Raw genomic sequence first — 25,598 nt, forward strand, 5'->3', positions numbered from 1 at the left:
TAGCACAAGAATGCTAGGCGGAAATGCAGTTTACTTGTTAAGGAAATGCAGAGTAAAATGTCTAGTGCTAATTAAACTTTGATAGTGTTAATTCAACCCTTTACAGATAACATTTGGTCCCACATTCCAGACTGTGTGGGTTTTGTAACTCAAATATTGTGGGTTCAATTTACAGGACAGTGCCGCTGTTCCTTTTAGCAAGGTGCTTAACAAGAAAATAACTAGCTACATAGATAATCTGCACGCAAACATGTGTAAAACATCTATGCAACTCACTGTGGCTAAGAGCGTGTGCAGGAAGAAATGTAATATAACAATCAATCGTTCATTCTATAAATTATAAAATCGTTAATTCCACTTCAGAAATTAAAATGACAAAGACACAATCTCACCTGCAGCGGTGATTCTGGCTCGTCCAAGATGTTTGTCTCTTTCGGCACGTGCTGCAAGGTTTCTGAAGAGCTGGGATCCACTATTAAAACGCTCTGACTGCAGGGTCTGATGAACTTACAGTCACTCTTTCTGGAATCTGTGGTCCTGCACACCTCGTAATTGTACATGTGCTGTAGAGTTCCTGTACCTCCAGCGTCTGCGTAACTGGGTGGATAATACGGAATAACTGGCAGATTGGATTGATAGAAGATGCGCGACTGTCTCCATCTATAGACTTTTACTGATATTATTGCCACCAAAGATGAAACGAAGAGGAAGGAAACTACAGCCAATGCCAATATTAAATAAAACGTTAAGTTGTCGTTGTAATCCTTTTCGTGCGTGAATTCTGTAAATTCAGACAGCACCTCCGGGAAGCTATCCGCCACCACCACGTTCACATTGACTGTAGCTGAACGACAGGGCTGCCCGTTGTCCTCCACTACAACAGTAAGCCTATGTTTCACCGCATCTTTATCAGTGACCTGGCGTGAAGTTCTTATTTCACCATTCTGCAGGCCCACTTCAAACAACGCTCTATCTGCCACTTTCATTATTTTATATGAGAGCCAGGCATTCTGTCCAGAGTCCACATCAACAGCGACAACTTTCGTGACAAGATAGCCAACATCTGCTGAGCGAGGCACCATTTCAGCCACCAGAGAAACGCCAGGTTGCATTGGGTAGAGAATCTGAGGAGTGTTGTCATTCTGGTCTTGGATAAAAATGTTTACTGTTACATTACTATGTAATGGAGGAGAGCCCCCATCTTGCGCCTTGACAATGAGTTTAAACTGTTTCATTTGCTCATAATCAAACGATCTGACTGCGTATATAACTCCACTGTCCGACTTCACAGAAACATATGCAGAGATGGGTGCTCCCGCCACATCAGTTTCTTCTAATATGTAGGATATTCTGGCATTCTGATTCCAGTCAGAATCATGAGCTTTCACGGTACATAAAGACACGCCTGGGGAATTGTTTTCGGCAATATAGGAGGTGTAGATGTCCTGATGAAATGTTGGAGCATTGTCATTCACGTCTGATACTTTAAGGTTCAACGTTTTTGAAGTTGAAAGAGGTGGTGAGCCCAAGTCAGTCGCAACTATTGTGATATTGTAGTCCATTATTTTTTCACGATCAAGACCGGCTTCAGATACCAAAGTGTAATAATTTCTTAAAGACGATTTTACCTTGAAGGGGATGTTTTGGTTAATTGAACAGCTGATTTGGCCATTTTCACCAGAATCAACGTCTTTGACATTAAAAATGACTATCGTAGTTCCGGGAGGAGAATCTTCCGGTATTGGGCTGGAGAATGACATGATATTTATTACAGGAGCGTTGTCATTGACATCGACTACTTCCACGACAACTTTGCTGGAATCGGTTAGACCACCTTGATCTTTGGCTTCGATTCTAATTTCGTATTTTTTTATCTTTTCATAATCTATTTGTCCTGAAACTGATATAGTGCCAGTGTTTTCATTGAGGCTGAACATGTCTGCCACATTCCCTTTCAGGTTTGAGAATGAATAGGTTACTAAACCATTTGACCCACTATCTGCATCACTCGCATTTACAGTTGTGATATACGTGCCTTCTGAAGCGTTTTCCAAAACAGTTGCTCGGTACATCGACTGGTTAAATACCGGGGGGTTGTCATTAGCGTCAAGAACAGTCACCTCGATATTCACTGTTCCAGATTTCTGAGGATTTCCGCCATCCACGGCTATTAATTTTAGAGAAAGGCGTGGCTGTTCTTCTCTGTCTAAGGGTTTCTGAAGGATCATTTCTGCATATTTAATCCCATCCTGATTTTCGTGCTGCTTCAGAATGAAATTATCATTCGGTGTTAAAATATAATTTTGAAGAGAGTTTACACCCACATCAGGATCATCCGCGCTACCTAAAATAAAACGCGCACCCGACGCAGCCAATTCGCTTATTTCAAGTTTAATTTCATTCTTTTGAAAAACCGGAGCATTGTCGTTTACGTCAAGAATTTCTACAGTAACATGATGCAGTTCCATTGGATTCTCAAGGATAATTTTGAAACTGAAGCTACAAGGAGAAACCTCTCCACAGAGTTCCTCCCTGTCTATTCTTTCTTTTACAACCAAAACCCCTTTGTCTGTCTTTAGCTCTGCGTACTGATCGCTGTCCCCGGTCACGATACTGGCCCGACCTGACTGCAGTCTTTTTAGCTCCAATCCGAGGTCTTGGGCGACATTGCCTATTAGTGATCCCTTTTTCATTTCCTCTGGAATAGAATAGCGAATCTGTCCATAAGCAGCACGGCCCATACATGAAAGCAATAATATCAGTACTTGCCATCGAAGTCTCGTACACTTCTGCAGTCCGTAAATATCCGCATGAGCCAAAACTGTATTTCCCATATTCCTGTTGCAGGCTTTACCCACAGCAAATAAAATAAAACCAAAGTCAAATAAATGCGATGAAAAGATAAATTCTTGACTGTATCTCCATCAACCACACGTAACAGAAATCCAAGCACTATTTCGACTGTGAGTCTGCCTGTCTAGCTCTAAGTATCCGTTTCTGTCAACACGGAGATATGGGAGGTCCTTCGGAAGACTACCTCATAAATTCACTGCACTATTCAACAGCGGCACTCAGAGTCCAACTCCAGAAAGACATGCTTGACGGTGTACTAAATTAAAATTCCAAACGAGTTATTTTTCGTCTAATAATAATAATAATAATAAGAAGAAGAATAATCTATATAGGGCGATACAGCACAAAGAGTTTACATACGATTAAAAGAACTTGGTTAAAATGTTCAGGAGCTAAAAAAGCACAAGGAACAGAAACAATAAAACAAAACCAGAAAAAATAATTTACTCGGGTACTATAAATTACTCAGCCTCGTTTGCGGTGTAGATAATCAACGCAAATCCTTTAACTGATTAAACCTTTTAGTGCTTTTGATAATGTTTATCAGTTAAGAACACGACGAATTTCCTCACGAAATTGGAACAATAATCAAGGTTTATGCATCATTTAAAATATGACAAAGAGAGCAATTAAACATGAAAAGCTTCACCAACACATCAGCATATTGGAGGTTTGATATACAATACAATGCATGTTTACTGTGTGCACCCTTGTATAGTTGCGTAAGCCTAAATGGGACAAAAAGTCCGTCCATAAAATATACCCATGGAAGTAAATAAATCTTTTAAAAAATTGTCTCACCTGTAATGGCGAGTCCGGCTCGTCCAGGATGTTTGTCTCTTTCTGCACGCGCTGCATTGTCTCTGCACCGCTGGGGTCCACTGCTAAAACGCTCTGACTGCAGGGTCTCATAAACTTACAGTCACTCTTTCTAGAGTCAGTCGTTCTGCACACTTCGTAATTGTAGACGTGCTGTAGAGTTCCTGCACTTCCAACCGAGTCTGCGTAACGGGGTGGATAATACGGGATAACTGGTAGATTGGATTGATAGAAGATGCGGGATTGTCGCCATCTGTAGATTTTTACTGATATTATTACAACTAAGGATGAAATAAAGAGGAAGGAAACAACAGCTAAGGCCATGACTAAATAAAAAGTGAGGTTGTCGTTGTAATTCCTGTCCTGCGTAAAGTCCGTGAATTCAGACAACACTTCTGGGAAGCTATCCGCCAGTGCCACGTTCACATTCACTGTAGCCGAGAGAGAGGGCCGCCCGTTATCTTCCACTACAACAGTAAGCCTTTGCTTCACAGCATCTTTATCAGTGACCTGACGTAAAGTTCTTATTTCTCCATTCTGTGAGCCCACTTCAAACAGCGCCCTATCTGTGGCTTTAAGCAGTTTATATGAGAGCCAAGCATTCTGTCCGGAGTCGACATCAACAGCGACAACTTTAGTGACAATGAAGCCAACCTCTGCTGAAGGAGGCACAATTTCAGCTGAGACAGCAGTCTGTACCGGGTAGAGAATCTGAGGGGCGTTATCGTTTTGGTCTTGGATAATGACTGCAACCGTCACGTTACTACTCAGTGGAGGCGAGCCTCCGTCTTGCGCTTTTACGCGGAACTGGAAACCCTTTATCTGCTCGTAGTCGAAAGAACGCACGGCATGGATGGCTCCGCTCTCTGAATTCACAGAAATGAAGGATGACACCGGAATTCCACCGACCACAGACTCTACTAGGAAGTAGGATATGCGAGCATTCTGATTCCAATCAGAATCACGCGCTCGCACAGAAAATACGGACAACCCTGGCACATTGTTTTCCATCACGTGGGCAGCGTAGGAGCTGTGCTCAAAAACAGGCGCATTATCGTTCACATCTGATATTTTTAGAGTGATGGTTTTGTTGCTGGAAAGAGAAGGTGTCCCTTTATCCACAGCTGTAAATGTGATATTATATTCTCCATTGCGCTCCCTGTCCAACGCGCCCTCAGTCAGAAGAGTATAATAGTTTTTTAAAGTAGACTTAATTGTAAATGGGACGTTTGTATTGATCGAACAGTCTATTTGTCCATTCATACCCGAATCTGGATCTTTGACATTAACGATGGCTACAGTCGTGCCGCTCATAGAGTCTTCTGAGATAGGACTGGAGAACGAGGTAACCGCTAGCACAGGGGCATTGTCGTTGACATCAATTACTTCAATAATTACTTTTGTTGAATCCATAAGCCCCCCTTGGTCTTTCGCTTGTATGTTGAGCTCATATTGTTTGTTCTTTTCATAATCAATGTGTCCCATCACTGTTATTGCGCCGTTGTTCTCGTCTATTGAAAAGAGTTCTGCAATCTCAGGTGAAACGCGAGCAAAATGATACGTCACGTGACCGTACAAACCATCGTCTGCGTCCGCTGCACTCACAGCCGTTACCAGAGTGCCTTGGTGTGCGTTTTCAATTATTTCTGCTTTATATACAGACTGTGTAAAAACTGGTACGTTGTCGTTAGAATCAAGAACCAAAATGACTATTCTAACCGTGCCAGACCTCTGCGGCTCGCCGCCATCCACTGCAGTCAGTGTTAGTACCAAGCTATCCTCTTTCTCTCGGTCTAAAGGCGTGTGCAGAAACATTTCCACGTATTTAGTTCCATCTGGGCTGGTCTGGGTTTTCATATTAAAATGATTAGTTGGGTTTAATGTATAGCTGTGCAGCGCATTGATGCCGACATCGGGATCTGTGGCGCTCTCTTGTAAAATGCGAGAACCCGGTAGAGCTGATTCAGAAATTTCTAATTTAATCTCATTCTCGGTAAAGCGCGGAGCGTTGTCATTCACATCTAGTATTTCCACCACAACACTGTGCAGCTGCATCGGATTCGACATTATCATTTCAAAGCTTAAACTACACGGGGTCGTTTGCCCGCATAGCTGTTCTCTGTCTATCCTCTCTCTGACAACCAGAATCCCTTTGTCTAAATGTAGTTCAATGTACTCACTGCTGTCGCTGCTTACAATTCGTGCACTGCCGGATTTCATTCTTTTCGGGTCGATTCCCAAATCCTGAGCTATGTTACCCACAAACGAACCCTTTTTCGACTCCTCGGGGATAGAATATCGAATCTGCCCAAAAACAATCTCGACGAGGCACAAAACCAAAAATAACTGATTTGGAAAAAAACGAACAGTCCGTGTGATTGAGAAGGCATTCTGCCCTCTGCCATCTCTCTTTAGACGTGAACCCGAACTAAACATGGTTTTGTATCCACATCTGTATCCAAACCTGAACTGGTTGACTAATAAGAATTATATTTGGCTTCGTATTCCATACAATCAGGTCTCACTGCGTGATACTACTCACAAAGCGATGGCCGCGGAAGTGGCCCGAGCCTCCCTGCCTCTGAATCACATGCAAGGCAAAGAGATGGGCGGTGCAAGACTATTCAACTTCCAAAGCTTTCCTGATCAACAGCGGCACTTAGAGTACAATGTACGCAATGCACACAATGAGTCTAGTATGAACTAATAAAAATAAAAAACACATCTCTTAAAGGCATTTTTCTCTTCGATTTAGTGCTCTATTCGGTCATTACGCACTCAGTTTTAGTCTGAGCGCAGCCTATATATTCATATATAAGTCTGTGACTTGTACTGTATAGTATCTCTTAATTGTTCATAGGGTTTTTGCTTCTACCTCCAGTGCGATATGCTGAGAACCGACTCCAGCCCCATCGCGTTAAACAGCAACGGCACACAGAGAAATTAAGGAATTAAATCTCTAAAAATAAAATGCCATATTCATTCTTAATTGGAGTTGACTATTATAAATTCACATTTTTAATCTACAATATCGATTACGCAAGCACTTACATCCTAAAAAATATTCATTTATGTTCAATGCATGGTTTAAGTGTTTACCGCAGAGGTCGCAAGTGTTTAATTTATTGCTAGATGCATTTAATTATTTGAAAATAATTTTCAAATTATTCCATTTGTTTTACATTTTATAACTTTAGAACGTTTATGTCCAATGCATAATCGAAATGTAAATGTCGCATTATCACAGGAGGAAAGTGCACGAGGACGCACATATAACCGAATATATATTTCAATATAAACTGTCAATATAAACCTTGATCAAACCCCCACTATCACACTAATATGTTTCAGGACAATTTAACATGTATGCATGTATAAAAAAAAAAAAAAAAAAACATTTGAAAGAATATTCGACAGCACATTTTTTTAAAAAATCATTCATTCGTAAAGCAGTAGTAACACTCACCAGCGTTGAAGATGCTCCGGTTGGAGACTGCTCCTTTTGAACATGCGGCATTGTCTCCATATCATTTATGTCAACACTCATGAGGCTTTGACTCATGGGTCTGAGGTACTTATAGTCACTCTTTCTGGAGTCAGTGGTTCTGCACACCTCGTAATTGAACACGTGCGGTAGAGTTCCTGTACCCCCAACGTCTGCGTAACGGGGTGGATAATAAGGAATAACAGGGAGATTGGACTGATAGAAGATGCGAGATTGTCTCCATCGGTACACTTTTATCGATATTATGACGACTAGAGATGAAATGAAAAGGAAGGAAACTACCGCCAAGGCCAAAATTAAGTAAAAAGTCAAGTTGTCGTTGTAATCCTTATCTTGAGTAAATTCAGTGAACTCCGAGAACACGTCTGGAAAGCTGTCCGCCACCGCCACATTGACATTTACTGTAGCTGAGCGAGAGGGCTGCCCGTTGTCCTCCACTACAACAGTAAGCCTTTGTTTCACAGCATCTTTATCGGTGACCTGGCGTAAAGTTTTTATTTCACCATTTTGTAAACCAACTTCAAACAGCGCCCTGTCTGTTGCTTTCAATAGTTTATATGAGAGCCAGGCATTCTGACCAGAGTCCACATCAACAGCTACTACCTTAGTTACCAGATAGCCAACATCTGCTGAACGAGGAACCATTTCAGCCACCACAGTGGCACCAGTATGAACTGGGTAGAGAATCTGAGGTGCGTTATCGTTCTGGTCTTGAATAAAGATTTTAACAGTTGTGCTGCAACTTTGAGGTGGTGAGCCCCCATCTTGTGCTTTAACAAGCATTTCAAACGACTTGATCTGTTCGTAATCAAACGAGCGCACTGCATACATCACGCCTGTTTCAGAGTTTACAGAAATTAAGTCGGAAATCGGAGAGCCATTTACTTGTGTATCTTCAAGGAAATAAGAGACTCGAGCATTTTGATTCCAATCCACGTCGTTGGCGTGAACAGAAGCTACAGATACTCCTGGAGAGTTGTTCTCGATCAAGGTAGATTCATACATATTTTGCTCAAATACCGGTGCGTTGTCGTTCACATCTGTCACTTTTACCAGAAGTGTCTTATTACTGCGCAGCGAGGGAACGCCTTGATCTGCCGCTGTGATTGTAATGTTGTACTCAGAGACGGTCTCGCGGTCTAAAATGCGGTCAGTTACCAAAGTATAATAGTTTGTCAATGAAGATTTTATCTTGAAGGGTAATGATGGGCTAACAGTGCAGTTGACCTGTCCATTCTTCCCCGAGTCCAAGTCTTTAACGCTAATGATAGCAACGGTAGTGCCTGGCACAGAATCTTCTGAGATCGTATTAGAAAAAGATGTCATCGCCATAACGGGAGGGTTGTCATTAACATCGATCACTTCAATTATTACTTTGCATGAGTTAGATAGAGATCCCTTGTCTTTCGCGATTACATTCATTTGATAATGTTTGGACTTTTCAAAATCTATATTACCCAAAACTTTAATTTCTCCATTGTCGGGATTCAAGGTAAACAAGCTGATATTCTGTTGTGTGGCCTGATCAATGTAATACGTTATATCGCCATTGGTGCCCTCGTCTGCGTCAGTCGCGGTGACGGCCGTAACTAATGTTCCCTTTGGAGAATTCTCTATGACGGAGGCTTTGTATACGGCCTGGTTGAAAACAGGCGCATTGTCATTGGCATCTTGTACAATAACTCGTATGTTCACAGTCCCCGTCCGCTGAGGGTTCCCTCCGTCAGCTGCAGTCAGTGTTAAAAACATCTCGCTCTGCTTTTCCCTATCGAGGGGACTCTGCAGAACCATCTCTACATATTTACTCCCGTCGGCGTGGGTTTGCTCTTTAAGATTAAAATGTGTGGTGGGTTTCAGATTGTAGCTTTGAAGCGTATTTATACCTACGTCAGCATCCACGGCGCCGCCTAAAATAAAATGAGCTCCGATCACCGCCCCTTCGCTTATATCCAGTGTAATTTCTTTAGTTGAAAATACGGGAGAATTGTCGTTAATATCAAGAATCTCCACTGTAATGCTGAACAATTCCATTGGATTTTCCAGGACCATTTCGAAACTGAAGCTGCAAGGAGACGTCTGACCGCACAGCTCCTCTCGGTCTATGCGTTTTTTCACCAGCAGAATCCCTTTGTCCGCATTCAGGTCCACACAGTCGCTGCTGTCCTCGGTAACAATACGAGCACGACCCGATTTAAGCCTTCTGACATCCAATCCCAAATCCTTTGCAATATCCCCTATCAGAGACCCTTTCACCATTTCTTCTGGAATCGAGTATCTGACTTGTGCCAAAACCCCATTAAAAACAATCACACACACGAACAACTGTACCTGCCACTGGAGCGAACGTTGCTGCTGCTGCACAACCATTTCAGTCCTAATGATATAAATAAGTTGTCCAGTAAAATATTAAATACGAAATAAATCCGCAACTGGCTTCACTTACGATAAAACAAATCGAGCAATCCGTGGTGTGTAGGCTACTGAACAATTCTGGTTCGGAAAGATAGTGGAAAATCTGCCCTCTCCTCTGCTCATGTTAAATACAATTTGATGGGAGGGGTTGTGAAAGTACAGCAATCCTCTGTCTTATTGACCAACAGCGGCACTCAGAGTCCACAGTGGAGACTGGCAGCCCTATACGGGATGCAGCTTGAAACTAGGAAGTATGTGAAATTTCTCAAACCAAGGCTAATACGGCGCTCGTGTGCGTTTTAGGTTTATCTGAGCACCGCATGTCATGTTTTAAAACGTTCTTTATCAAGCATGTTAAATGCGTCATTTGAATCACACTTGGACTGGTGTTTGTGTCTTTGACACAATATTTTTGAGCGACCAAAAGAGAGATGAGATGGCAAGAAGAATAAGGAGAGGGCCAAGTTGTTGTTTTTTTTAATGCAGAAGAGTATAGCAATGCTTTTAATATGGCTTATTTGATATGACTTATTAGAAATTTCAATAATTTGGAACACATACGGATTTTTAGGAAATGTGCGTTTTTACATATGAGTATGCTCTACTCATTTGCGTATGCTCACGTATTTACGGTTATAATTTACGTAGAAAAGGTTTTTTGTCCACATTATTATTATTACTATCATTATTATTATTATCAATTTGATCAGGAGTAGCTACTGCAGCTATTATAATTATAATTGTTATGTTACGAGTACTATAGTTACTGCATGCAAACATTAATCTTAATACAATGTTTATTTGTGGTGACTTCACAATTCAAAATTCTATGTTCTGGCCTTGCCAAGATTTCCTTCAAATCAGATACTTATTGGTTGATTGTTCCCTAATCTTTTCACATGCTGAAATACCATCAGCATATTCGATATTTCAAAAAAGGCCAGTGTAGCTGAGCAGAGACATTAGGTATTTCAGCACCACAGGAGCGGACAGCGACACAGCAGAGAGCCATTGATAAACCACAGCAGTACACAGCCCCCAGCAGCCAAATAAACACATACATATGTCCATAAATACACGTGTACCTAAATTTACTGGAGTATGATCATGTTATGCTCAGTCGCAACTGTCATCACAATTACACAGTTAAACACCGTTTAATAACTTTTTATGATAACGCAATATCCACGCAGGATCAAACATCAAATACAGGAAAACATTGAAAACACATGAATAGTTTAAATCTACAATATTATAATTATTCGCCTCGTCACAATTTACTTACCAAAGTTGGTTGATCTGCGCCCTCGACTGACATTGTTTCCTTTGGCATTGTTTCAGTACCATCTATGTCAACACTCATGAGGCTTTGACTGATGGGTCTGAGGTATTTAATGTCACTCTTTCTGGAGTCAGTGGTCCGGTAAAGTTCGTAATTATAAACGTGCTGTAGAGTTCCTGTGCCTCCAGCGTCTGCGTAACGGGGTGGACAATAAGGAATAACTGGCAGATTGGACTGAAAGAAGATGCGAGACTGTCTCCATCTGTAGACTTTTACAGATATTATTACTACTAAAGATGAAATGAAAAGAAAGGAAACTACTGCCAAAGCCAAAACTAAATAGAAAGTCAAGTCTCCATTGTAATCCTTCTCGTGCGTAAATTCTGTAAATTCGGAGAGCACTTCCGGGAAGCTGTCTGCCAACGCCACGTTCACATTGACTGTGGCTGAGCGAGAGGGCCGCCCGTTGTCCTCCACTACAACAGTAAGTCTTTGTTTCACAGCATCTTTGTCAGTGACCTGACGTAAAGTTCTTATTTCTCCATTCTGCAAGCCCACTTCAAACAACGCCCTGTCTGTCGCTTTCAACAGTTTGTACGAGAGCCAGGCATTCTGTCCGGAGTCCACATCAACAGCGACCACTTTAGTGACAAGGTATCCAACATCTGCAGAACGAGGCACCATTTCTGCCACCAAAGAGCCACCAGTTTGTACTGGGTACAGAATCTGGGGTGCGTTATCGTTCTGGTCCTGAATCAAGATAGTCACTGTTGCATTGTTTCTCAGTGGCGGAGAGCCCCCATCTTGAGCTATTATATGCACCTGAAACCGTTTGATTTTCTCATAATCCAGGGAGCGCACTGCGTAAATAACACCTGTGTCTGAGTTGACAGAAATGTAGGATGAAACCGGTGACCCATTTACACCTACATCTTCGAGAAAGTAAGATATACGAGCATTTGGTCCCCAGTCGTCATCTCTGGCTTGCAACAAAAATATTGACAATCCAGGGGCATTGTTTTCCATCACGGAAGTGAGGTAGTCAGTTTTTTCGAAGTAAGGGGCGTTGTCATTGACATCAGACACCTGTAAAACAATTTGGTAGTGGCTCGAGAGAGGGGGTGTCCCTCCATCCCTAGCGGTTATGCTTATATTGTAGTCTGAGTATTTTTCTCGATCCAGATCTGTGTCAGTCACTAAACTGTAATAATTAGAAAGAGATTTTTTTATTTTGAATGGGAGGTTTGGGCCAATAGCGCACACTATCTCGCCATTTTTTTCAGAGTCCATGTCTTGCACATTAATAATAGCAACAACGGTGCCAGGTGATGCGTTCTCCGGTATTGGATTAGAGAGAGAAGTTAGCGTGATGACTGGTGCATTATCGTTTACGTCAGTAACCTCAATTATAATTTTGCAAGAGTCTGTTAGCCCCCCTTGGTCTTTAGCTTGTACGTTCACTTCATATCTTTTCACCATTTCATAATCTATATGACCAGATACTTTAATTTCACCGGACATAGCATCAATTTCAAACAATTCTCCAACGTGTGTTGCTAAATGCGTAATAGAATAGGTTATTTTAGAGTTGCCTCCTTCATCCGCATCGGTTGCATTTACCACAGTGACCAGGGTTCCTTTCGCCGAATTTTCTTGTATACTCGCTTTATAAATCGCTTGGCTAAACACGGGAGAGTTGTCGTTTGCATCCAAAACGGTTACATGTACTCTGAGCGTGCCAGACCTCCGTGGGCTGCCGCCATCCACTGCAGTCAACAACAATGAGTGCTCGCGCTCCTTCTCCCAGTCAAGAGGTGCCTTCAACACCATTTCCACGTACCTGCTTCCATCGGGCACATTGTTAACTTTCAAATCAAAATAATCTCTAGGGTTAAGGGAGTAGCCCTGTAGACTGTTTATACCAACATCTGGGTCCATGGCATTATCCAAGACAAAGCGTGCACCAGGCTGGGCTGATTCACTGATCTCCAATTTAATTTCTTTTCTGGGAAACGTGGGAGGGTTGTCGTTAATATCAAGAATTTCGACCGTAATTTGATACATTTCCAAAGGATTCTCAAGAACCAACTCGAAACTAATCGAACACGGAACCGTCTGCTCACAAAGCTTTTCCCTATCTATCCTCTGCATCACCACCAACTCTCCTTTGTCGACATCCAGCAGAATATATTCACTGTTTAAACCAGCGACAATGCGCGCTTTACCGCTGATCATTCTTTTAATATCAACCCCCAAATCCTTCGCAAAATTTCCAACAAATGATCCCTTCGGCATCTCTTCTGGGATAGAGTACCGAATCTGCGCAAGCACAATGTTTGTAACGCAAAGCAATATGGTTGAAAATAGCACTTGCCGTTTCATTGCCCAGAAAATCTTTCCTCCGAAGTACTGGTCCATTCTCCGATTGTGGCAAACTGATAATATGTATGTACATAAGTCGCACCACCTCTCTTATTTTTAGGTATCCTCAAAAAAAAAAAAATCTATTAGAAATCAGGACTCTTTTAAAATATATTCCGACCGGAGAAAAGAGGTGGGTCGCAGCACATCTCGTTCATAATGAGAGACAAAAAGGAGGAGCGAAAGCCTCAGGAAACCACAAAACAGTCTCCTTGATCAACAGCGACACTCCGAGTTCAAACTGAGTACTCTCTCTCTCTCTCTCACACACACTCTCTCCTCTCGTCTGTGATGCTCTTGAAGCGCATTAGTGGAGTTGCAGTTGGTACTGGAATATACTATTAATTCCCTGAACAACAGTGGCGCGCACATGGTATTTTTTTTTTGGGGGGGGGGGGGGGGGGGGTGGTCAACAGCGGCGCTGCAACATTACGCTGGATAGTACTGTCTGCTCAATTAACGTAATGCAGGATACTAATCCACACGTGCAGAGAAATCTCCTCAAAATGATTCAGTAAGTGAAGTAAACTACTGTATAAATGGATAATATGTATTTAAAAAAAACATTTGCTGTACAAACCAGTCCATTTTAGATGGCCTGCTCAACAAACAATATAAAAATAATGTTCAGTATGATATTACCATGTCACAAAAAAACTGACATGGCATATTGCACATTGTTTTTTTTTTTTTTCACCAAGAACAACCATGTTTCAGTCTTAGTATCTAGTTAGTATCTATTTCTTCCTTTACACTTACCCTTATTTCCCTCTCTCCCTCATCCCATTGTTTATAAGATCTCTCCCACTCACTTGAATCTTTTCCCTCACTTAAACTGCTCTTCCCACCTTATTCATCGGCCTTTACTGCATCAAACTTCAATCTCTGTCTTCTTTTTTTCAGAAGATTATTTCAGATACTATGGGACACTTTTACAAATAAGGTTTTCAACCTTGGTTTCCCATATAATCAAAGAGTAAAATGGCAGCTCATACATTTCATTTTGGGGCAAAAAAAGATGAAAATTTACACAAGTCACAAAAATACAATTGGTGGAGGGCATAGGCAAGATGTGGTGTAGGGGTATGATCAGGGACAGTGTTTCAGTGGAGATTCCGTATCACAAAGTAATGGAGAGCTTGAATGTGTTTCAGAGTGTGTGGTGTCATAAGGGTGTGTTATGATCAGTGGAGGGAAATAAGAAACTGTCTGCTACTTTGTGATATACATGTGTTTTATCATATTATTTCTGAACTCTGATTTTTGGTTTATTGTTTATGTAATGTCATTCTTGTCTTGAGTGTGGAAATAAAAGATGGGTAAAAATTCAAATCCTTTACTAGATCTACATGACAAATATTGTACCTTATCAGAACAACGTTTTTTAGTTAGCCAATGACCTTTGGTATGCACGTATTGCATGTCCTATGTAGCATAGGTTTCAGAATAGCCAAATATATTGTTCTTGATATTAAGACCACAGACTCATGTCCCCTATGAGGACCAGGTCTTAGGAGGTTAATATTCATCAAGTTCACACCTACTCTTTCAGTTCTGACCACTTTTAAAACAGGTGTAGCAGTGTGTATGCACAGCTAATCAGAGAAGAATGAATGGTTCCTTACCTTAAGTAGACACCAAGGCATTCATTCAGAGGCAGGGGGAGACAACATGAAAAGAAAGAGGAAAAAGACATTGTTTAAATGTTTGACAAGTCATGTCAATATATGGTCCTGACTCATGAAGTGACGGTAGAACAAATTCAAGTTCTAAACAGCAGCCAGTGAACTCCATCCGGAGAACAATGCAGTTTCACCTCTGCACTGGCAGGACACCATCTTCACAACATGGCCACTTCACCTCACTTAGAATCCGACTTTGCACATCCACAACCACTGGAAACACATTTGTACTGACAGTATCTCAGCTGAGAGTTACAGCATGTTTTTCACTGTAATGACTGTTATATTAGTTTCACGTCTTTGTGTAGAGAAACATTTAGAATTATACAGAAACTTGTCTAGTTCAAATACTTCTCAGGGTCTTTCCTAATGAATGTGGACTTTCACATTTAGCCTATTATACAACAGATATGACTCCTAAGTGCCAGGTTAACAACATAATAAGTACACCACTGTTCATTGTTGTCTTCTTTGCTTTAAAGTGGTGTTTATTATACTCCAATCAAAGGGGACAGGGGAGAGCCCCCCTAAGTAAAAATGCATACCCAGTCAGAAAGAACATCTTTGAAATTGGAATACAGTGCTTATGAAAATTACCTCAGAACAATGAGAAATGGATGAGATCCATGGGTGAGATCCACATTTCAAACAGTTTACACTAAAAACCGATTATATCACGTGTATGAATAGCTGAACATTTTAAATACTGGCAAAGGCTTTATGCTGATAGGGCTGAACTGCACTGACCACCATGTCTAAACATGATGCCATGTAGACAGCTGTCAGTCAGCCAGTCACTGTGGAGACAACAGCATGCCAATGCACAGTCATAACAATCTGCAGCAACAGCAGCAACATACACAATATGACCAAAAGTATCTGGACACTTGTTGGTTTGGGGCTGTTTTTAATGTTTTGGGCTAGGCCCCTTAGTTCCAATGAAGGGAAATCTTAATGCTACAGCATACAATCACATTCAGGGTAAGGCCCTTTCCTCTTTCGGTATGACAATGCCCCCAGGCACACAGAGAGGTCCATATAGAAATGATTTTATCGAGAACGGTGTGGAAGAATGTGACAGGCCTGCACAGGGCCTTGTCCCACACCTTTGGGATCAATTGGAAAGTCAACTGTGAGCCAGCCTTAATCACCCAACCAATCAACGCCCGGCCTTACTAATGCTCTTCTGGCTGAATGGAAGGGAATCCCTGCAGCAATGCTCCAACATCTAGTCTAAAGCCTTCCCAGAAAACTGGAGGCTGTTATATCAGCAAAGGGCGGACCAACTCCATATTAACACCCATAATTTTGGATGAGATGTTGAATGTCAGGTGTCCACATTTATTTTTTAGCTGGAATATCCTCCCTGGAATTAACATGTAGACCAACTACAAATACTTTTTATATATCACTGATGATAACCAGTTCTACCCAGATTCCATCCATTACATCTTTCAGACATAATATATAAATATGTTGTTTTAGGTTGACTGTACTAAAGTGTGTGCTTTAGGCAGGTCTTTATTAACAGTATTTAAATGCTAAATTTTACAAAGTCCTACTTCCACTTCCAATTCCTTCTGTGAACACACTTGGAGAAATGAAGCAAATAATTTCCACATGTTTGGCTTGTGAGTATAAAGCTAGTCTTACACAATTAGCAGGTTGTAAAACTGTTATACACCATTGTATTAAGTCACATTACATCATAATGAAGCAGCAGTGTCATCTGCCTGAAGTCAATGTCAAAACAGCACAATTTATAATGAAGTTAAGAAAATGTTTTCGACCACATTGGGTATAGGTATTAGTATATAACCAATTACATGGAATTATGATTATGCAAACACCTACAAAAATATACGACACACACACACACACAAATAAATAAATACACACACATCCATACATACATATGTACAAACACTGAATATGTACAGTGAATTGCAAAAGCATTGGGACAGTGACACAATTTTTGTTGTTTTGGCTAATTAGGTTTGAAATAAAACATTGAATACATATTAATTTGAGGGCATTTACATCCTTATAGGGTGACCCGTGAAGGACTCGTGGCCCTTTTTATACATAGCCCCCCCCGTGGGGACTTGGCTGCTGTGATCAGCCCAGCAAAAAGCTGATCACAACAGCCAGCCTTCAGGAAGGTGCTACAGGTGATAATGTGGAGGGTTCAGTGACAGGGTTCATTTGAACAGAAAATGACAGATAAGTACCTTTCGTGTGTGTGTGAGTGTGTAGGTCTGAGTGTAAGTGTGTGTGTGTGTGTGTGTGTGTATGTGTATGTGTGTTTGTACATCTGCAGCGCAAGCCATTTTTTCCCGTTGCTCCTAGAAGTTTCATTAATGCTAAAATAGCCCCCTCTGAGCAAAAAAAAGCTTCTTATTACATTTTTTGTTTTTATTTTTACAGTCTTTAACTCCTTGTCACATTAACATGAAAATCTCTGATGCTAAAAGCTGTGGTGTTTAGTGTGGCCTACCTTTATGCATCTTGGAAATTCATAGTTATGGTAATCTCAGTAGTATGCCAGTTTTAGATAATAACTGAAGCCCTTTATGGAGTTTACATATAGCGAGCACCATAATGAAATAAGAAAAAAACAATGAGAGACATAGGCCAAACCTTAGGCTAAATAAATCCAACTGTTTGGAACATCATTAAGAAGAAAGATAACCCTGGCAAGTGCAGAAATCCCAAAGACCCTGTTAAGCCAAGAAAGACATCTACCGTTGATGACAGAATAATTCTCCCCATACTGAAGAAAAAACCCCTAAACAGCTGTCCAACAGATCATAAACACTTTTCAGGAGGGAGGTGTGGATCTGCCAGTGACTACTGTCCACAGAAGACTTAACAAACTTAAGGCTACACTGCAAGATGCACAGCACAGGTTTGCTGCAAAAAAAAAGGATGGCCAGGTTACAGTTTGCTAAGAAGCACCTAAAAGAGCCTGCAGAGTTCTGTGAAAAGATGTTGTGGATAAATGAGACATATGATTCACTTGTACCAAAGTGATGGCAAGAACAAAGCATGGAGGCAGAAAGAAACTGTCAAAGATCCAAAGCACTCCCACTCAAATGTGAAACATGACGGAGGGGGGAGGGGGGTGTTATGGTTTGGGCATGTATGGTTGCCATAGATACTGGCTCACTTGGCTTCACTGATGATGTAACAGCTGATAGCAGCAGCAGAATTAATTCTGAAGTGCATTAAAGCATCCTATCCGCTCAGGTTCAACCAAATTCCTCCAAATTCATTGCATTCACAAGGGAGGTCTTCTTTGGCCTACCGGGCCCACTGTGATTACTCAGCCCCCAGGCAGCTCTTTCTTTGTAGTGATGTTCCAAACAGTTGTTTTTGGTTAGCCTAAGGTTTAGTTTATGTCTCTTGCTGTTATTTTCTTATTTCTCACCTTCATAATGGCTTCCTTGACTTTGATTGGCACAACTCCTGTCCTCATGTTGACAAATGCCAATAACAGATGCAAATCAAAAGGTTAGAATCAAAAGTAGATAGTGCAGGTATATGAGAGCTTTCACTAAGGAAGCAATTGAACACAACTGACTAATCAAAAACACATGTGATGCCATTTGTCCCAAACCCTATGACGCCATGAAATGAGGGGACTATTTATAAAATATTCTGTAATTTTTACGTGGCGAAAATGTATAAAATTCCCTAAAATAAAAACAGAGAATGTGCGCTTTAACTACACTGTTTGATTACAAATATAAAATTGTGGAGTACAGAGCCAAATCAATAATATATATCTTTGTCCCAAACATTATGGTGCTCACTGTACATTAGGTTTGATGCTCCAAAGTGACTTCAGCTGCAGTTCCACTTGTGGTTAAGTTTTGGGAGGCCCATCACTAAAAAGCAAAACTGCTGATACAAACTGTGGAGAATAACACAAATATGTCTGCTTTAAAAGTACAACAGCACGTAGCTGCACGTAGTCAGTTTGTTTTCACATCCAGGAATATGCATGACATTTAGAACAAATTCATGTGGAGTCGCATTTTCCACATCACCACAGATCAAATGGTATACCAAAAGAGTCTCCTGGAAGACAGTGGCCCATTCAGAATGTATACCTACTGCTGAAACATGCTCTTAACTGTCTGTAGGATTCAAACACTCTCTTAAACAGAATTATCACCATTACCCATAACCAGCTAAGGGTCAAATACATATACAAACACAAATACTTTAGCTTCCATGCCTCTAAGAATTAAAATTAAGCATCCCTGGCATTTTTTTAGTAAAACATGTTACTAACCCTAACCAAAACAAACAATCAGACAAAATAAAAATGTTGTCCTCCATACTGGTGAAATACATGACACCCAACAACGAAAGTAAACTGCAGGAATTTTACTGCCATCTAAAGGGTTTGGTTGTGTCATATATGTATATTTCCCTGGGTCTGCTCGTAACAACTAAAAATATGCTTTTAAAGGGAGGGCTCAGTAATTGATATGGCTGACTTTTATGTCTGCTGAAAAAAACATTACATTACATTACAGGAATTTAGCAGACGCTCTTTTCCAGAGCGACATACACAACCGGTGGACAGCGACTTACACAAACATCACTGATGTGTGATGTCACTCATGTATTACATATCCACACTGACTAAGTACACTTCAAACCTATTCTATATCAACACACAAAATGGCTGCAGAATCAAACCTCCCCTCTGTCAGCTCTCTATCTTCTCAGCGTCCAGTGATTGCCAGTCCCTAAGTTCCGGTCGCAGTGTTGCTGCTAGTACTGCCTTCAAATATGACAGAATTCACAGAACACCCCCCACACAAATACCGAAAGCAAAATATTGAATGTCAATTGAATGCCCATATACCAACATATTTGTTTAAAGTGGAATTTATAGACAAGCACACATGCAATAAGATTATGAAACACACCTGCAAACTGACAGAAGGAAAGAAAAGGAAACCCCGTCTTTCAAGTTTCAACAAAATCGTCTTTCAATAGTTATTCAGCATTAATTCCCAGTCAATCAAAGGAGCACATTGCATAAAACATTGGAAAAATTGAGGTTAAAAGATCAACCAGGAAGTATTCTGAAATTGAATCTATGCAACTCTGTCTTTTTATTTTTTTGAGAAATACATTACCTCACCCTACGGCAATGCAAATCTGCACAACTGCAAAATTTTCATACCTCTTGGTCAAGGAAGTCATCCACAGCAGGTGGTAGCAAAGGTAGTTTAAGCAAAAACAGAATGTAATATGCAAGTAAGGCTTGTTAACAATCAGCCTGGTCAGCATGTTCAAGGGATAGCGAATAGTGTGGAAGGAGCATTAGTGATAGACTAAAATTCACAACACTACCTCAGCAGAAGGAAGGTTAAGCAAGAAATTTTGTTTTGTTGCTGTCTACCAGCATGGTGCTGAAATTTACAAAGACAAGTCACTAGTGGAGGGTAAACAGAGATAAATATTCTTCAAATGCTCAGTCATTATATAAAAGCGAGACAGAATTACTATCTTGTATATGATTTTTGTTAAAATAAGAGAAATAATGTATCAGTCCTGTTAACTCACAGATAGTAAAATAAGCTGAGTTCTCACAAACTATTAAATTGAGCAACTCACTCAAATTATCTTGGAGGCAAACTCATCACAATTAATCGCACTTATAATCAGAAGACATTTTACATTGTGCCTATCCTCAGCCAGTGTCTCCAGGTTGGGGAAATTAAAATTAAATATGAGTGTATGGTATTGGGGGCGGCACAGTGGTGCAGTGGCCTTGGGGGCCTCTGTGTGCAGTTTGCATGTTCTCCCCATGTCTGCATGGGTTTCCTCCGGGTACACCAGTTTCCTCCCACAGTCCAAAGACATGCAGGTTGGCTAATTTGAGACTCTAAATTGCCCATAGGTACAAGCGTGTGAGTGAATGGTGAGTGAGTGTGTGCCCTGCGATAGATTGGCGGCCTGTCCAGGGAGTATTCCCTCCTCTAGCCCGGTGCATGTACACTGGGATAGACTCCAGCTCCCCCTGCGACCCTGCCCAGGATAAGCGGGTATAGATAATGGATGGATGTATAGTAGTGCTGATTGTTTAATGTTCCCTGCCAAAGGGTCTATACAAGATAATTCTCATGTTGAACCAATTTGAGCCAGCCATTCCTATTGTTGCCTTATCCTATAAAACACGATGGTTCATGCCATAATATAGCAATGGCACAGGCCATCTTAAGTCTCAGGAGGGCAACTACATGCACAACTACCTTCCCAGCGCAATCTCCCGGTAAGCCACAGTTCACCAGTATATTTTTTTCATTAGAAAAACAATGGACTATTGCCATGAGTTTGTGGAAATTCAGACATTTTAAAAAGGAGAACCGTACTGCGCACAACACAAGCTCTTTGGAAAAAGTACAAGTTGCAGCATTCCAACTATTACCCATGCAAAAAGGGTTTCCCAAACGAGGCCCTGCATCCTGGTTTTCGTTCCAGCCATACTTAAAATTGCTTATGCATAGCAAGCTGAGACACTTAAAATGTAAACGAACACAAGAACGGCAAGTGGCGGGACGTCACCCTGATGAACAGGCCCTGCACTATTGGCCTAACTCGCCTTTCATTTCCGTGGGTGCAGAACAATCCAGCTGAATGACAATGTAGAACAAAATATGAAGAACTCAGTGAACGTTTCCTCGATGAAAATCGATAAAATGACAATGGACCTTTACAAACCCAATTGTTCACAGGTTTGAGATTTGAATACACTGAGGTGTGGATATGACATCCTAACGATGTGAACTTTACGAAAATAAAGTACATGCTCATGAAGGAGGAAAAACGTGAGAACCTGAAGGCATAGCATACTCACAGTTAGCTGTCTGATACAAGAAAGCTAAATATTATTTGCCATTAAAAACTTAGAAAAAGAGATGGTCGTGTTTATGGTACGCACTTTCCGGAACAATGAGATTAGGCCATCAGAAAAAGATCTGATATCTTGAATTTCCAATGAAAACACGTGACATTTGTAAAAAGCAAATGGCTTGAATTCCTCCCATTTGTTCAAGTTGAATGTGGTTAAACTTTTGAGAAACATTTTAAACAAATTTGTAAATATGAAACAAAATTCGTTTTTACCAGAGTGGAGAATTCTGACCCATCCTCTGTCGTTGCGCCCTGTTCACTAGTTTCATGGGGGCTCCTCTTCAGCGTTTGATCAGCAGGCAGCGTGCCGTCATTAAACGAGCGAACAAACCTGAAGTCGCTCGTGCGTGACCCAGTCGTTAAGTAAGTGTCATAATTGTAGGAACTGCGAAGTGTTCCTGCTCCCTCCACCTCCGCGTAGTTGGGAGGGAAATATGCGCTGGGAATGGCTACTGCGCTGTCAAACAACAGCCTGGGCTTTCTTCTACGGCAAAACTTTACGACCACAATGAGGACAATAAATGTCAGGAAGAAGGTGGAAACTGCGACCAGAGCGATGATCAAATAGGAAGTTAATTTAGAACTGTCCTCATGTGACATATCTTTCAGCTCCAGAAGTTCTGCCAAATTATCTGAAATTAGTAAATACACAGCGCAGGTTGTCGAGAGAGACGGCTGTCCATTATCTTTCACTGATACGACAAGGTTTTGTTTCATAGTATCAGCTTCAGCAATGTCCCGCTGCAACCTGATCTCTCCGCTGTGAAGACCTATAGTGAAAAGTCCAGGATCAGTAGATTTTATGATCTGATAGGACAGCCACGCGTTCTGTCCAGAGTCTGCATCCACTGCGATCACCTTGGAAACCAGAGAGCCTGCATGAGCAGATTTAGGGACCATCTCGGTCATGATGGAGTTCCCTAGAGGAGCAGGATATAGTATCAGTGGAGAGTTATCATTCTCATCCGTTATGAACACACTCACAGTCACATTGCTGCTGAGTGGAGGGGAACCGTTGTCTCTGGCAACCACCTGAACTTTGAAGCTTCTGAACTGCTCATAATCAAATGATCTCACTGCATGGATGACACCGGTGTCTCCGTTAATCGATAAAAACGAAGACACAGGGACACCACTGACCTCACTGGGCAACAGAGAATATAAAATTGTGCCGTTCTGTCTCCAGTCTGGGTCTCTCGCTCTCACAGAAATGACAGAGGTGCCAGGTTTGTTGTATTCAGACACATAGGCGCTGTACGACTGCTCATCAAATGTAGGTGGATTGTCATTCACATCTGAGATGGACACGTACAGTGTTTTAAAGGAGGACAAGGGTGGGGAGCCTTCGTCTGAAGCTGTCAGTGAAATATTGTATTGTGACTGGACTTCCCGATCCAGGACACCAGTTGTTACAACTGAATAAAAGTTTTTGATAGAAGGCATCAATTTGAAAGGTACGTGTCCTTGAATGGAGCACCGAACTTGACTATTATCGTCTGAATCAATGTCCTGAACATTAATGATGCCTACCTCTGTGCCAGGTGGCGCGCTCTCCGGCACTGAGTTAGACAATGACGTCACAAATAGCACTGGTGCATTGTCGTTCACATCAGTGATATCGACAATTACTTTGGTCTGCGAAGCTAATCCAGCTCCGTCTTTCCCTTCAATGCGCAGTTCATATATGGACTCTTCTTCGAAATCAATGGGTCCCGTTACTCGAATTTCCCCAGTTTTGTGATCAAGGCTAAAAATACTCTTCGCCTCATTGGAAACGCGACTGAATTCATATGTCACCTCGCCATTGGCTCCCTCGTCTGCATCACTGGCGCTGACTGTGACCACAACAGCACCTAAATGAGCATTTTCAGGAAGACTGACTTTATAAATGGCTTGGTTAAACACGGGGATGTTATCGTTAGCATCCAGCACAGTGATGTGAATAACTACAGTCCCAGATCTCTGAGGCGTCCCTCCGTCGGCAGCTGTAAGTAATAATACAACCTCTTGCTGTTCCTCGCGATCCAATTCTTTTTCTAAAACTAATTCAGCGTATTTTCCTCCATCTGTATTCGTCTGAACGGCCAGAACAAAATTATCATTCCTTTGTAGTGTGTAGCTTTGAACTGCGTTCTGTCCTATATCCGCGTCGTGGGCCTCATTCACTGGAAAGCGGGCGCCTTTATCTGCAGATTCTTGAATTTCCAGTCGGATCATATCCTTCGAGAATTCAGGCGAGTTGTCATTTATATCCTCAATTTGCACAACAACACGATGTAAATCCAACGGACTTTCAAGCACCAGCTCGTATTTTAAATTGCACACAGCCTTTTGGCCGCAAAGCTGTTCTCTATCGATCCTCTCAGCCACAATCAAATCGCCAGAATTCAGATTGATGTCACAATAGCGCTTGCTGCTTCCTTCAGTCTGTAAGCGAGCCTTGCGAAGCAACAGACTTTTAAAATCCACCCCAAGATCATTTGCAATATTCCCAATGATGGAGCCGCGTTTTAGCTCCTCCGGAACAGAATAGCTCACGTCTCCAAGCGAAGCTCGCATGGTTAAGAGAAAGATAAACCAACAGTAACTCGCTCCGGTAACAGAGAAGCCTCTATGGTCCATGTTAAAGCTGACCCGTAAGAACGTTGCCATTTCAAACTCATCAACGTGGAGAAATACGACTTCGGTTATATAGCCAAAGCAGCCCGTATGGTGTGTTTGGAGTGATGTGGGAGCGGAGTGATTGCATCTGAATAATAAAATGAAGGAGGTGCGTCTCTAGTTTTCCCTTGATGGTGAACAGCGACATCGTGAGTTATTTTAGAAAACTGGCATATTTAAATAAATATTTTCTACGCCCTTAAACATTGCACTGTTGTGTATGTTTTAACCGATCTAATTTGTCGTATCATATGCATACAATGTATTTGAAGACGCGATACTTTTCGACAACCTAGCATTTAATATGTATTAAAAGAACGATCCAACGCAGAATTTTCACACAGACATTTTAGCATAATTGGCAGCAGCCTGCGTTTGTATGACAACATTGCAATAAGGACGGAATTAATTTCCTATAGGGCCTAAACTGTAGCATATTCTAATCAATCTATGTTTTAAATCATCCTCAGTTTTAACATTGTTGTCCAATAAAACCTAAAAGGCATGGACACATGAAATGTAATTAGGTATTTTCTTGGAATACAGCCATAATATTGTGCCACATTACAAAAGCATGAAGATGTATTATATTTTTGAACAGTTTGCTGAAATCACATGTTGATCCAGCTGTGTGGTTCAGGGTGTAGAGTAGCCGACGTTACAACGACAAAAATACTCGACTTGTCTAAACTGGAGACAAAGTTTAATATCTTCCTCTCACTGACAGGTGAAGGAAGGGCGATTCATCGAAATCAGATGCCAAACTCGGCTGCGTGAACGTCGAATTTTTTGTACTGCGGCAATCTTCCTGGTACACTGAGCTCTCCAGCCTCCGTGCGCAAAGGCTGCTACACTCGAACTGCATCCATGAAATTTCACCACGAAAAAAAAAAACCGCATCGCAGGCCAATGCCTGCATTGATGCCATGATACAGGTGGCTCAATTTGATAAAATTAGGCAGACGTGAAATCATAAATTATCTTGCATGAAGCTGTGAATAGTTCAAATAATAATTTGTTAAAG

At 41.3% G+C, this 25,598-nt stretch overlaps 4 protein-coding genes across 24 annotated transcripts in view; all 4 read right to left on the reverse strand.

Annotated features, from left to right (window-relative positions):
• LOC135250064 (protocadherin gamma-C5-like) overlaps window positions 1–25,598 on the reverse strand; it is a 232,254-nt gene that overhangs the window by 139,251 nt on the left and 67,405 nt on the right. The window contains exon 1 of one of the 21 annotated variants that reach the window (XM_064325917.1): window positions 22,127–25,464. The exons of 18 other annotated variants lie outside the window; for them this stretch is intronic. In XM_064325917.1, the coding sequence (XP_064181987.1) occupies window positions 22,127–24,565 (2,439 nt within the window). In that variant the 5' untranslated portion in view covers window positions 24,566–25,464. Of the gene's footprint in view, window positions 1–10,874; window positions 13,666–22,126; window positions 25,465–25,598 lie in introns of those variants that run through there. 2 more of the 21 variants (XM_064325951.1, XM_064325926.1) reach the window with 2 other exon arrangements.
• LOC135250068 (protocadherin beta-3-like) lies at window positions 345–2,835 on the reverse strand. The gene has a single exon (XM_064325959.1). The coding sequence runs from the start codon at window positions 2,832–2,834 to the stop codon at window positions 360–362; it is 2,475 nt and encodes an 824-aa protein (XP_064182029.1). The 5' UTR covers window position 2,835; the 3' UTR covers window positions 345–359.
• Window positions 3,499–6,237, reverse strand: LOC135250065 (protocadherin beta-15-like). Its single transcript, XM_064325956.1, has one exon. It carries the CDS (start codon window positions 6,106–6,108, stop codon window positions 3,499–3,501), a length of 2,610 nt encoding a protein of 869 aa, XP_064182026.1. The 5' UTR covers window positions 6,109–6,237.
• On the reverse strand, window positions 6,282–10,868 carry LOC135250067 (protocadherin beta-16-like). Its single transcript, XM_064325958.1, has one exon. The coding sequence runs from the start codon at window positions 9,542–9,544 to the stop codon at window positions 7,010–7,012; it is 2,535 nt and encodes an 844-aa protein (XP_064182028.1). The 5' UTR covers window positions 9,545–10,868; the 3' UTR covers window positions 6,282–7,009.

Source organism: Anguilla rostrata, chromosome 3, assembly GCF_018555375.3.
Source record: "Anguilla rostrata isolate EN2019 chromosome 3, ASM1855537v3, whole genome shotgun sequence".
In the NCBI taxonomy this organism is placed as follows: Eukaryota; Metazoa; Chordata; class Actinopteri; order Anguilliformes; family Anguillidae; genus Anguilla; species Anguilla rostrata.